The sequence below is a fragment of the Myotis davidii genome, unplaced genomic scaffold (genome assembly GCF_000327345.1).
Source record: "Myotis davidii unplaced genomic scaffold, ASM32734v1 scaffold286, whole genome shotgun sequence".
Lineage (NCBI taxonomy): Eukaryota > Metazoa > Chordata > Mammalia > Chiroptera > Vespertilionidae > Myotis > Myotis davidii.
In genome coordinates this window covers 204580-216744 of record NW_006297577.1, presented here as the reverse complement: position 1 = coordinate 216744, position 12165 = coordinate 204580, and the positions used below count along the sequence as shown (strand labels likewise).

The 12165-nt window shown below is 49.6% G+C and overlaps 1 protein-coding gene across 1 annotated transcript in view; it reads right to left on the bottom strand.

Annotated features, from left to right (window-relative positions):
- Nucleotides 1-12165, bottom strand: part of ARHGEF4 (Rho guanine nucleotide exchange factor 4) — a 27520-nt gene that overhangs the window by 11199 nt on the left and 4156 nt on the right. The window contains 9 exon segments of the mRNA XM_015570184.1: nt 2123-2252; nt 2616-2644; nt 2646-2833; nt 4298-4543; nt 5604-5695; nt 5697-5728; nt 6929-7065; nt 7068-7107; nt 11682-11915. Coding sequence (XP_015425670.1) covers nt 2123-2252; nt 2616-2644; nt 2646-2833; nt 4298-4543; nt 5604-5695; nt 5697-5728; nt 6929-7065; nt 7068-7107; nt 11682-11915 — 1128 coding nt within the window.

Here is a 12165-nt window from a genome sequence, read left to right as displayed (position 1 = left end):
CGTTCACCGCTGACTAGAGATATACAGTGTGTCCCCCCAAAATGTATATACACTTTGAATACCTACTAATTCCAATGGTTTTAAGCATAAGAAAGAAACAACAATGGAGCTGTTATCTGTTAAAAGTGTGGGCACAAACAGGTAGTTGGACATTCCCTGAGGGGTCTCAGATTGGAGAGGGTGAAGGCCAGACTGAGGGGTCCTTTACCCGCCCCGCCCCCCAGTGCACGAATTTCGTGCACCGGGCTACTAGTGTATTCAATAATTAGTGTTGGGATAATTTGTTCAAAAAAGTAAAACTAGACTACCTTCTTATACCATACACAAGAATAAACTCAAAATGGATTAAAGACTTAAATGTTAGACTCGAAATCATAAAACTCCTGAAGGAAACAGGCAGTAAAATCTCGGACATTTCTTGTAGCAATTTCGAGCAAGGGAAACAAAGGAAAAAATTAAGGGGACAACATCATACTGAAAATTTTTTGTACAGCAAAGTAAACCAACAAAATGAAAAGCCAACCCTCTGGATGGGAGAACATATTTGCCAATTTACATGTGATAAAGGATTAATATCCAAAATATAAAACTCAATACCAAAAAAACCCCCAAGCCATCCAATTAAAAAAATGTGCAAAGGACCTGAATAGACACTTCTCTGGAAAGGACATACAAATGGCCAAACAGCCATATGAAAAGATGCTCAATGGCACTAATCTGTAATATAAATTAAAACTACAATGAAATATCACCTGATGCCTGTCAGAATGATTATCACCAATAAATCAACAAGTGTTGGTGTGGATGTGGAGAAAATGGAACCCTGGTGCACTGTTGGTGGGAATGCATATTGGTACAACCAAAGTGGAAAGCAGTATGGAGTTACCTCAAAAAAAGGAACTGCCTTATGACCTACTGATTCCACTTCTGAGAATTTATCCAAAGAAACCAGAAACACTAATTCGAAAGAATATATGCACTCCTGTGTTCATTCAGCATTATTTACATAGCCGAGATTTGGAAGCAACTGGTTTCCATCAGTAGATAAGTGGATAAAAAAGGTGTGATACATTTACACAATAGAATACTACTTGGCTGTTAAAAAACAAACAAACAAATAAATAAATAAATAAGGAAACCTTATCCTTAGTGGCAGCATGAATGGACCTGGAGAGCATTATACTAAGTGAAATAGGCCAGTGAGAGACAACAAGTACTGTATGATTTCACTTTTATGTGGAATCTAATGAACATAATGAGCTAACAAGCAAAATGGTGACAGACTCATAAAGAGCAGTCTGACAGCTTTTGGGATGGGGGCTGCAGGGAAAGTAGAAGGATTGAGCAAAAAAAGAGGAAAAAAAAGGAAAAACTCATGGACACAGACATTTGTGGTGATTGCCCAGCAGAGGAGGGATGGTGGGACGTGGAGGAGCGTACAGGGGATACATGGTGATGGATAGATACCTGACTTGGGGAGCTGAACACAATACAATGTACAGTTGATGTGTTGTAGAAGTGTGCACCTGAAACCTGTGTAATTTTGTTAACCAGTGTCACTGCAATACATGCAATTAAAAAAAAAGAAGGAATGCCTCTTGGAGGACTGAAATGTCACCATTAGTTCAGACCTCCATGCTGCCTTAGAAGACAAGATTGGCAGATACAAGTGGAATGTGCAAGCCAGAAAAAAAGAACCAGGACGCTCTGATTCATAGTGATCAATCTGTGGTGATGCTCTGGCAGGCCTGCATCCTCTGTTGGGAATCCCCACATTTGGGGATCTGGCCTGTCCCCTGAGGGCAAAGGGACAGCTCCCTCTTGCTGGGCTGGCTGGCTGCACTTTGGGAGCAGCATCATACTTAATCTCTTGTGGCTGTGTAATGTGAGTCAGCTCCCACACACTCTTCTCCAGGAAAGAGGCCACCAGGCCTGCTTTAGGTGGCAGCACTAAGGGACTGAGACCCAGAGCTCAGGTGAGTGGATTTCCTGCTACCAGCTCTTGTTTGCTAGTTCCAGGAGCATAGCTCCTTGCCCCACCTCCCTCCTAGATTTTTCAGAAGTATGATTTTAAAGGAAGTGGTCAAGTCCCATAGTATTTTCTGGAGTGTCGGGCCCTCACCTCCCAGTCCTCTATGGAACTCTGCCCCTGAGTAATCTTGTTGATGTTTTCAAGTCTCCATTTCCATTCGTTGATTAGCTGGGCCACATCCTTCACGGCATGTAAAGCAGCTTCCACATCCTTGAAATACCTGAGGAAGAACAGAAATGGAAGAGGGCTGAGAGGTGGAGAGCAAAGAAGCGCTGGGAGCCTCCTGGAACCACATGTGGAGCTGCTTCCCTCTGGGGCTGTGCCACTGGCCTGTCAATTCCTTCACCTGTCAATGCACACCCCCATCTTCTCCACAAGTGCCACACAGGGCAGCATGTAATATCCTATTTCTGTCCTCTTCCCTCATCTCAACAATAGCTTGTGAGAGCAAGGATGGTTTTACTATGTGTTGTCACCCCAGTATCTACAGTAGTGCCCAGCTCACCAGGAGTACTCAACAAACTGGCTGACCCAGAGTGTGAGGAGCCCCCTGGCTGTCCTTTCTCCCTCAGCAGCCTCCTACCTGTGGGTATACTTGAGCAACTTGGCCAACTTGCAGTGGGTACTTGCAGATCTTCTGCCCCAGGGTCATCAGGAAGCTATTGAGGGAGATGTCGGTCATCTTTTGTAGCAGCCAGCAGGCCTCACGGAAATACATGTACTGGCTGAGCTTGGTGAGCCAGAACTCCATGCATGTGTTGGGATGGTTGTTGGAATACTCTGAGTAAATCTGGAAGTTTGCTTTCTGGGGAGCACAACTGGAAGTTAGGGTGGCTATCTCTCCAGCAGGCGCCTAACATGTGTGGGGAGGAAGGGAGTGGGAGCCTCTGCATTTCCTTCAGGAGCTGCACTCAGGGGGCCCAAGCTCTACAATAGTATTGGCCCAAGCTATGGTGCGTCATGCCCAGGGACACAACCTCTGAAAATCCAGCATGTACTATCCCTGTCACCATCAGGCTTTCTCAGCAGGACCCTCAGCATATAACTTTGTCTGACATACAGTAAAAATATATATATATATTGGATGAAATCAAGGATGCTAATAAGGAAGGCCAAAAAGGAGAGAGAGAGGGTGAGAGAGGAAGAAAGAGGAGTAGGAAAGGAGGGAGGGAGGGAGAGAGGGAGGCAGGGAGGGAAGGAGGGAGGGAGGGAAGGAGGGTGAGAGGGAGAGAAGGAGGGTGGGAGGGAGGGAGGGAAAGATTAAGTGGATGTTAGTCCATGGCTGTGCCACCTGAGTTTTCATTCTCAGCCCAGTGCCCTGCTTCTTCCTCACAAAAGTTCTGGCCTCTTTCTTTCCTTTTTTTTTTTTTTTAAGCCTCATCTACCTGGAGCCAAAGGCCAGGTCTGCCATGTAGTGACCTATGACATCATGGACTTAGGTGAGCAAAGAGGATAACAGCTGTTGGCTGGTGATGGGTTGCTGTGATACTCACACTAGGTGATGTTAATAAATTGTTTGTTCCCATCCCTGTAGTCACAACACTGCCTGCTGAATAACTGGACCCCGATCCCATACTCACTCTAGTGCTTAGACCCAATCTACTCCTGTGCATGGACAGACCAAGGTCTCCCTTCCTAGTTCTCCTGCCATTGGAGAGAGGTTGGCAGGGTCTTCCAACCCCCTATAGGTAATAACCAGGAAGGAACCCACATTGTCCCCAGTGGGCTGGACTTGACATCTGCTCACCCCAACAACTTTCATAGGAGATAAAACTTGTGCTTTCCCTATTAGACAAGGCCAGAAGGAAGGAGTCCATCTAACCAGTCCAGTGAACCTTGGCTAAATGCCAGTTGGCATTTGGAGTGTAAATAAACACTGTAAAAGACACATAAATTTGCTCACTGTATGAAGAACTCCAAAATTTGCTATGAACAGCCCACAGGATATTCAAGAGGCAGCCCATCCTACTCCTGCCCTCTACTCTGGCCCAAGGAAATCCTGGGGCTGATCCCAAGCCCCCTACTCCAAGGAGCCTTCTCTGACTTAATCTCCCACAGAACTAGGGACACTTCTAAATCAATGTTGAAGGATGAGGGCATTTGGGCAGTGAGGGAGTGGAACCTAGAAGCTTTCTGGAAAAGAGTAACATGTTGCCCGGTCTTTAGCCTGCAGGGCAACTTCTGAGCAGGCAGGTGGGCCAGGGCAGCAGGCAGGCAGAAGAGCCTCCAGCACAGGTGGGTGGGAAGGGCCAGATGCAGGTGTGCTCATGTGCTCTAGGAAGCAGGCACCCAGCTTGCTCAGGTGGGGGCACTCCGTGTTGAACTTCTGCTCCAGTGCCTTCACAAAGGCCTTATGGCACCCGTAGATGTCCTTGATGTTCCCGAAGATGGTGCGCAGCTGCTCCTCATTGAACATCTTGGTGCATTTGTGACACTGCCTGATGTAGCCCTGGGGACAGGATCCGGCGGTCAGGTCCCTCCTCAACCCCACCGCACCGCAGAGTGCCTCACCTCGCAGCTATCCCATAGGTGCTTGATATACCGTATTTGCCGGCGTATAAGACGACTGGGCGTATAAGAGGACCCCCTAACATTTCCACTCAAAATGCAGAGTTTGTTATATACTCGCCGTATAAGACTACCCCCTCTTCCGCACACCTTCCACACACCAAATAAAAGGTAAAACAATATCAGATTTGATTTTAACATTTTAATTTATATTCAAATGCTTATGACATGCAGGAAAACTGTCACAAGGCTGTCTGTAATCAAACATATACATAAAACAGTGCAAGTTTATTACCGGTAAACATACCGGTAATTCACTAAAGAAAACACACTCTATAGACTGGTACCGTAGATGCTTCTCAGGAACACAGGCAAGCAGCCCCCAACCTAGAGGGACTGTCAATGATAGAAGTAAGATAACAAATAGAGGGAGAGAGCAAGTGCCGGGCAAGTCCCTAGCAAGTTTGCTGGCGTGACAGTTTCACCTTAAAAGCCTTCAAACTCCTCTTCATCATCTGATATTAGAAGTTCATCAACGACATCTTGGTGCCATGATAGGGATGATAGGGGTTTGATTGGTCGACATTTTCTATGCTGTACTGTACAATGGGGCAGTATTGTGGTTGGCTGTTGGCTGTATACAAAGCCTGATTTGATTGGTCCCTGCTCCCTGTTTGCCCGCCCTGTCACTATAGCAGTCTGGTGCACCCTTGCATCAGCATCTCCCTGGGACCTCACTAGTGCGCAAGTGCGAGCTCTTCAACATTCTAACAGGCACCATGATAGCGCAAAATCACGAATCTTCAATGCATATGTAAAGAAATATACGGTAACCCGAATTTACCACACTCGCAAAATCGCATAACAGCCGAGCATACACCCAGCAGCGCTGCTGATGCCTGAACGGTATGTGGAATGAAGTGGGCGGGCATCGGGAGGCCACTATGGCACGGGGCAAGCACTATGGGCAGTCTATCTGAAGTGTACCTGGCATATAAGACGACCCCCCACTTGGAGGCATATTTTTCAGGGCCAAAAAATCGTCTTATACGCCAGCAAATACGGTAGTCCCACTCCCTGCTGAGGATCTCGTTGATGACTGTGTGCATCTGGTTCCTGCTGCTATTTCGAGCCTCACCTCCACCATTGTCTGCCCTTGTCCCAGGGCTTATCCTGGTTCACCCACAGCTACAGGCAAGGCTGCCGGTCAGTTCCAAGCAAGGGTTGATGCCTCGCATGCCTGTGGCTGTGTAGTAACTGGGGCTCTGAGAGCTGTTAGGACACACAGGGACAACTCCCACCACCCTCGAACAATGCTCATCTGGACAGGGGGACTACAGGTCCGATGACCATTGCAGTTGTCAGTGACATCTGAGACCATGTCTCCTCCGAAGGTGCTCTGCTTACATTTGGCTTGTGCTGGACGCAGGGCTTGGAATAAAGGATTGCCCACTACAGTTTCTGAACCATGCTTGCTCATACTGGGCTCTTTATCTGTAGAGACCAGGAGAGAAGTGGATGGTGATGTGGCCTTATTGGCTCTCTGACCCCTAACTAGGAAAGACTTGGAGTATACCACAGACAGTTGATCTAGGGCAGTGGTCGGCAAACTGTGGCTCGCGAGCCACATGCCGCTCTTTGGCTTCTTGAGGGTGGCTCTTCCACAAAATACCACATGCGGGCGTGCACGTACAGTGCGATTGAAACTTCGTGGCCCATGCACAGAAGTCGGTATTTTGTGGAAGAGCCACCCTCAAGAAGCCAAAGAGCGGCATGTGGCTCGCGAGCCACAGTTTGCCAACCACTGAAATCTGGGCAGGGCTGACAAACTGAATTCCAGGGCCTGGGATTTCCCCTCCCTACTGCCCTCTGCTGGCCTTTTGGAGTCTGCACCTGGATTCCTTCCTTAGAGACTAAAGGCCTCCTTAGGGAGAATCTGGGTCCCTCCCTGTGAACTATTGGGCTAAGGACTTAACTTGTCCATGCCTCAGGTATAAGTGAAGTTTTCAGCTTGCAGGGCTGTTGTGAAAGTTATAAGTAAGAGGATCCAGGTGAATGTCCTGCACGATGCTTAATAAATGCTTGGTAAACCCAGTTGTTTGTGGTGGTGTTCTGACATGCAGGTTCCCCTTGGAGGGATCCACACACCTTCATTTCTGACCTATTCCTCTCTGGCTACTGAGGGCCCCCTGGAGGGAGGGGTGGGAGAAGGGGGTTGGAGTTAGTGACAGCTCTGCTGGAGGTGGACTGTTCTTCATGACCCTCACCCAATCCACAGCCGTGAATGGGAAGTCTATGCCCAACACTAGAGCAGTTTCAGGCTTGAGTTTCTGAGCAGAGCCAGTTGGCTCTTTATGGGCTTTGGAGAAGCTCAGGCCAGTGCCATACCCACACAAAGCTAGCTGGAAACCAGCCCTCCCCAACAGTGGCATGGCTCCACCACCACTCTCTGTTGGTGGCATCCATTACTTCAATGGCATCCCCAGCTTTGAAGCCCAGTTCCTGGTTATCCATGGTGACATGGTCCAGAGTGCTTCAGCACAGACCACACTGCCATTGCTAATGAGCTGTGGAGAGAACCATGGACAGGCAGATCAGTGGAGTAAGGCTGCCATGGACTTCATGGGGCAGGGTGCTCCTGCCCTCTGCACCCCACCCCTCAGCAGCCCTGGGAAGAGGAGATCCTGACTCATATCACAGAGGAGGGGATGGAGACTCCCTCGAACCAGCTACTCTTTGGGGGCCAGGGCTATGCCCTAGGCATGTCTAGACTGGCAGGGCTCATGATGAAGACTGAAGTGAACTTGACCACTAGGATCTTGGTGAGCCACAGAATCTGAAAGTCGAGCATGTCCCTGTATAGGACACACCTGCCTTCCATCTCGATTGGGCCAGTGGTTAAACTATTGTCTCTCAGCTTCATCTCTCATCTTTGCTCTGTGATAGTGGGGCTAGGACACTTCAAGCTGCATTTCTGCTGTGCCAGCTATTCCCTGTTAGGTTCTCCTAATGTGACATTGGAGGGGACCAAAAAGCTGCTCCCTCCTGCTGTGTTCTTGTGGACTTGCAGTACCTGTCATGTCACCTACAAGCAACAATGCTGCTTCACCTAGGTATAGCGGTGCCCAGACATTGCAGCACCTGGATCCCATTTGCAGTGTTTTTTGAACATTTGCAGAACCAGTCTCATGGCATTCGCTTCCTCGCCACCCCCACCCCCCATCAACACCAGCTGAGCAGCAACCCTCCTCAGATTTCTAGGTCCTACACCCACAGAATTTTCAGTTCTAATTGTTCCAACCTCTTTCCTTTATTCTCTAGGTCTAGGAAAGATATGTACATATTGCTCCCTCTGCAATAGATACTTCAAGATTGTTCTTGTGCAGTTGGTTAATGAGTCAGAAACTTTATATATGGCTAACACTCTGTGTATTAATTTCCATCTGCTGCAATAATTGGTGTGAATCTATCTTCCTGCATGGTCATTGAACTCACATCAGGAGATCCAGACGGTGTGCATGGACCTCACCTAGAAATGCAGGCAACCCTTGTGCTCCCAGCTCCATTTGCCATTGAGCTGACACCTGTTTTCCTGGAATGTGGGTCCAGTTTTTGCTCCTTGAATAATGAATGTCCCTGGGGACTTAGGGCAAGAGGAGGTATGTTCTAAGGATTGCATGGGAGGTGAGGTCCATGCTCCTCTCTGTTGGGACCAAGTGTGGCTCTGGTTTTCACAGTCATGGGCTGGCTCTTTGGCTAAGAAGTTAAGACCTTGCCCTAGCCAGTTGGCTCAGTTGGTTGGAGCATCATCCCATACTCCAAAAGGTTGCAGATTCAATTCTCAGAGCACTACCTAGGTTGCAGGTTCAGTCCCAGTCAGGGCAACAAGAGGCAACTGATCCATGTTCTCTATAAAATAAATGAACATATCCTCAGTTGAGGATTAAAAAAAAAGTCAAGGCTTTGGGAGTCACCATACATGCCCTGTGAACTCAGCTGCCTGCTCTACCCTTCATGGGGTTTAGTTCCCCCTTGGCTTCAGGCCCACTGGGGCCTTCCCTGGGTGCTCCCAGGCAGTGTGCATGCTCATCCTCACATAGAAATGGGAGCTATAAAATAAATGAACATATCCTCAGTTGAGGATTAAAAAAAAAGTCAAGGCTTTGGGAGTCACCATACATGCCCTGTGAACTCAGCTGCCTGCTCTACCCTTCATGGGGTTTAGTTCCCCCTTGGCTTCAGGCCCACTGGGGCCTTCCCTGGGTGCTCCCAGGCAGTGTGCATGCTCATCCTCACATAGAAATGGGAGCTAAATATATCCGAGCGGGAATGTGTAGGTCTTCACCTGAGTCCAGTTGCTGTCTAACAAGTGTTTAGTGTGCCCCAAATGGGTAGGGTGAGTGGTGGGCAGGCCACCTAGGCATGGGAGGCCACTCAGATTGGGCCTTTACTCCAAATAGGGCCTGAGCAAGCCCATTCAGAAACCACCAGTTCTTCATGATTTCTCAGAGTAAAACCTGCTCCAAACTCTGATGAAACCACTCCTGAGAATAATTCAGAGACTATGTATACACCTGCGCTCACATGCAGCAGCCTCTCATGGGTGGCAGAGTCCTGAGGCTGCAAGTCTCCTTAAAGGACCATTGCACTTACCCAGCTAAAAATACTTACTATAGGCCCTTCTTCTGCAGAGATGCCTGGCCCCAGGCATCAAGAGCTCCTGACTGCAATAGAGACAGGGTAAGATAAGAGGATTCAGCGAGGCCACATGAGAAGAGCCAGCCTGCTGCATGTAGGGTGCAGGCACTTGATGGGGCAACTTGCAGTGCATAATGTACACAAGCAGGCCACCACAACAGGCCTGGGGGTCTGGCCTGAGGACAAAAAAGAAGCAGAGTACTCAAAGGTGGTCTTTAAGAGCCAATGAGAATGCAGGCTGCAGGTTAATGTCCCCATTCAGGGGCAGTGACCATGGGTTAGTATGAGCATCAGAACAGAGGGTATGTGTGACCACAAGTGACTTAAGCATCAGGACTGAGCGTCCATGTGACTATGTATGAGTAATACCAGAATAGAGGGCATGTTTGACCACTAGTGAGTTGAGCAATAGCACAGAGGGCACAGATGAGTGTGAGCATCAGGACAGAGGGCATGTGACTACTAGTAAGCATGAGCATTACAACAGAGCCTGTGTGACCATAGGCACATATGTGCATTATGAAGATTTGTATGTTTTGAGTGATGAGTTACCAAGACAATGGAACTTCTTGATAAACTGAGGTTTGGATCCAGCAGGTAACGAACTTTTTGCTTAAGCTTTGTAGTTTTGATCCTGGAGAAGTGGGAGCTCTAAGACTCCCTCTTGCTGCACAGCCCCTGGAATCCACCTACCAGCACATATTCACATGCTCACTATTAGATGCTACACTTTGATCTCCTGAGAAGAGGTTGTAGATTCTTTCTATCCTCAGTTCGCAACAACTGCACATATAAGTCTCCAGGACAGCATTCAGGCTGCCCTTACTGCTGGAGCCCAGGCAGGAGGAAGTATTGCTGACACACCCAACACAGCCCAGCTACACAGTTTCCCTTCCTAGGTTGTTTCTGCCTGATATTAACCAGATCAGGCATCTGCCCCTGCCCCAGCTTCCTTCAAGTGAGCCCTGAGCTAAAGCCCCTCTTATATGGCCCAGTGCCTTCTCCCCTGTTTTATTTTTGCCAGCCCTTACAGAGAGGCACAGTTCTGCACAGGTGGTTTCCTACATAGCTGTGGGAAAGGGCACAGGTATAGCAGACACACAGGGCTTCTGAGAGAGACCAGGATGCCTATACACTTTTTTAGACATGCCCCTATACCTGTACTTCCCAATCACCTGAAAGCCCTTGGTGGTGGTGGTGGTAGAGGGGTTGGTCGCCTTTGTCACTTCCTTGTTCCAGCACCTTGCCAGCACAAGAGGCATCTGGTAGACACTCAACCTGAAGCAACTCCCTTGATGTCCCTGTGCCTCAGTCCCCATGGATGCCTACAGTAAAAATGTGCTCCACATGGGCCACAAAGCTCTTGTGTAGATCCACAATGGGAGGCATTCTGTTGAATTATAGCAATGGCATTAACTGTGTATGTGATGTCACCAAGACAATGTAGTTCTGCCTGCTCTGAGAAGCATTCTACCTTCAGGAGAGCCCAGAGGCTACCTGGGCCTAAGCAGGGTGGGGTTCTGGGCAGAGGCCCTTCCTGGCCACTCTAAAAGGTGCAGCTGCACGGAAGCCAAGACGACCCCGGCAGGCTGAGCGGGAGGATTAGGCTTACTCTTGGGCTGGCAGTGGGTAGAAGCTGGCTCTGAGGTATAGGATGTTTATGTGTGGCAGGTAGGGGACTGTCCTAGTGGAAGAACAAGTTCAAGACTGAGACAAGGAGCGACAAGGGGCAGGATCTCCTCCTGTGCCCCTGAGATTTTGATAGGCCTAGGGAAAGCAGGCTCTGCCTCAAAGTGCCCCTGATGACCACCCACCATCCTTCCCACCCTGCCCCATCTCCTCCTCTCACATGTGCAGGCTGAGGTAGGATTGTAATGGACAATCTAGGAATGCAATTTGGCAGGCCTTTGAGCAGCCAAGGCTGAGGGCTGTTCAGAGTGCCACTTACAAGGCGGGAGGGCTCTGCCTGTAATGGGTTGGGGCACACTGAGACCACTTAAGACCGAAAATGGGAAAAGCTGGTAACACGTAAAGAAGAGCCCACTCATCTTCCACAGACATCTCTTAAACCTACACAGAAATGCATGTCCAGTTCCGCTCATACTTCAGTCACATAAGCAGTTTTCAGACAACCACAGCAGCCAAGGCCACAGCTACATACGGATCTCCAGTCACCCACAGAGATGAGCATTTTAGTCACACACACACAAACACATACACACACACACACACACACAACAGATGACAGACGGAAGGACCCATGGCACATGTGTCACCAAACTCCAGGCAGGCAGGGGCACCCTCCACAAGCGCCATCTGTTTGGGGCTTGCTGGGCCATAGCTTCACCACCTCGGCTCACTGCGTTGGGAGTGGGCCTATACAGCTAGATGGGGCTAGGGGAGAGGCGGGGCACGGAGGGTGGGCAATGGAGGCGCCACTCACCAAGAGAAGCCCGGGGCGGTTGGCCTTGGCGGTCAGCAGAAGGCCAGCAGGAACACCAGCACGATGTTTATGAGGACGAGGAGCGCCAGCACGGCGAAGACCACCACACATTGAGCGCCTGGTGGCAAGTTGCAGCACAGCACAGCACGCAGGGCGCTTCCTGGGGCCGCGGGGCGGGGCCGGGTCTGGGACACCCTGGCCATAGCGGCAACTCTCCGACTCTCCGTTGAGCGCCTGTCCAGAGAACACCCGGAGCAGGGACAGCAGCAGGGCCAGGAGCGCGGGGACCGCGGGGGCGGAGCCGCGTCAAGCCTCTCATCCTACCCTCTGCTCCTAACAATTACCCCTCTCCATCCCCAGAGGCCGAGTGGGCTGTCAGGGTCACGCGGACTCCGGCGAGTGCAGATACTTGACCTTGGCGATTCGGTGGGATGGCTCAGGGAATCCAGACCGCCAAGCGCAGGAATGGTGGCTGTGGTGACTT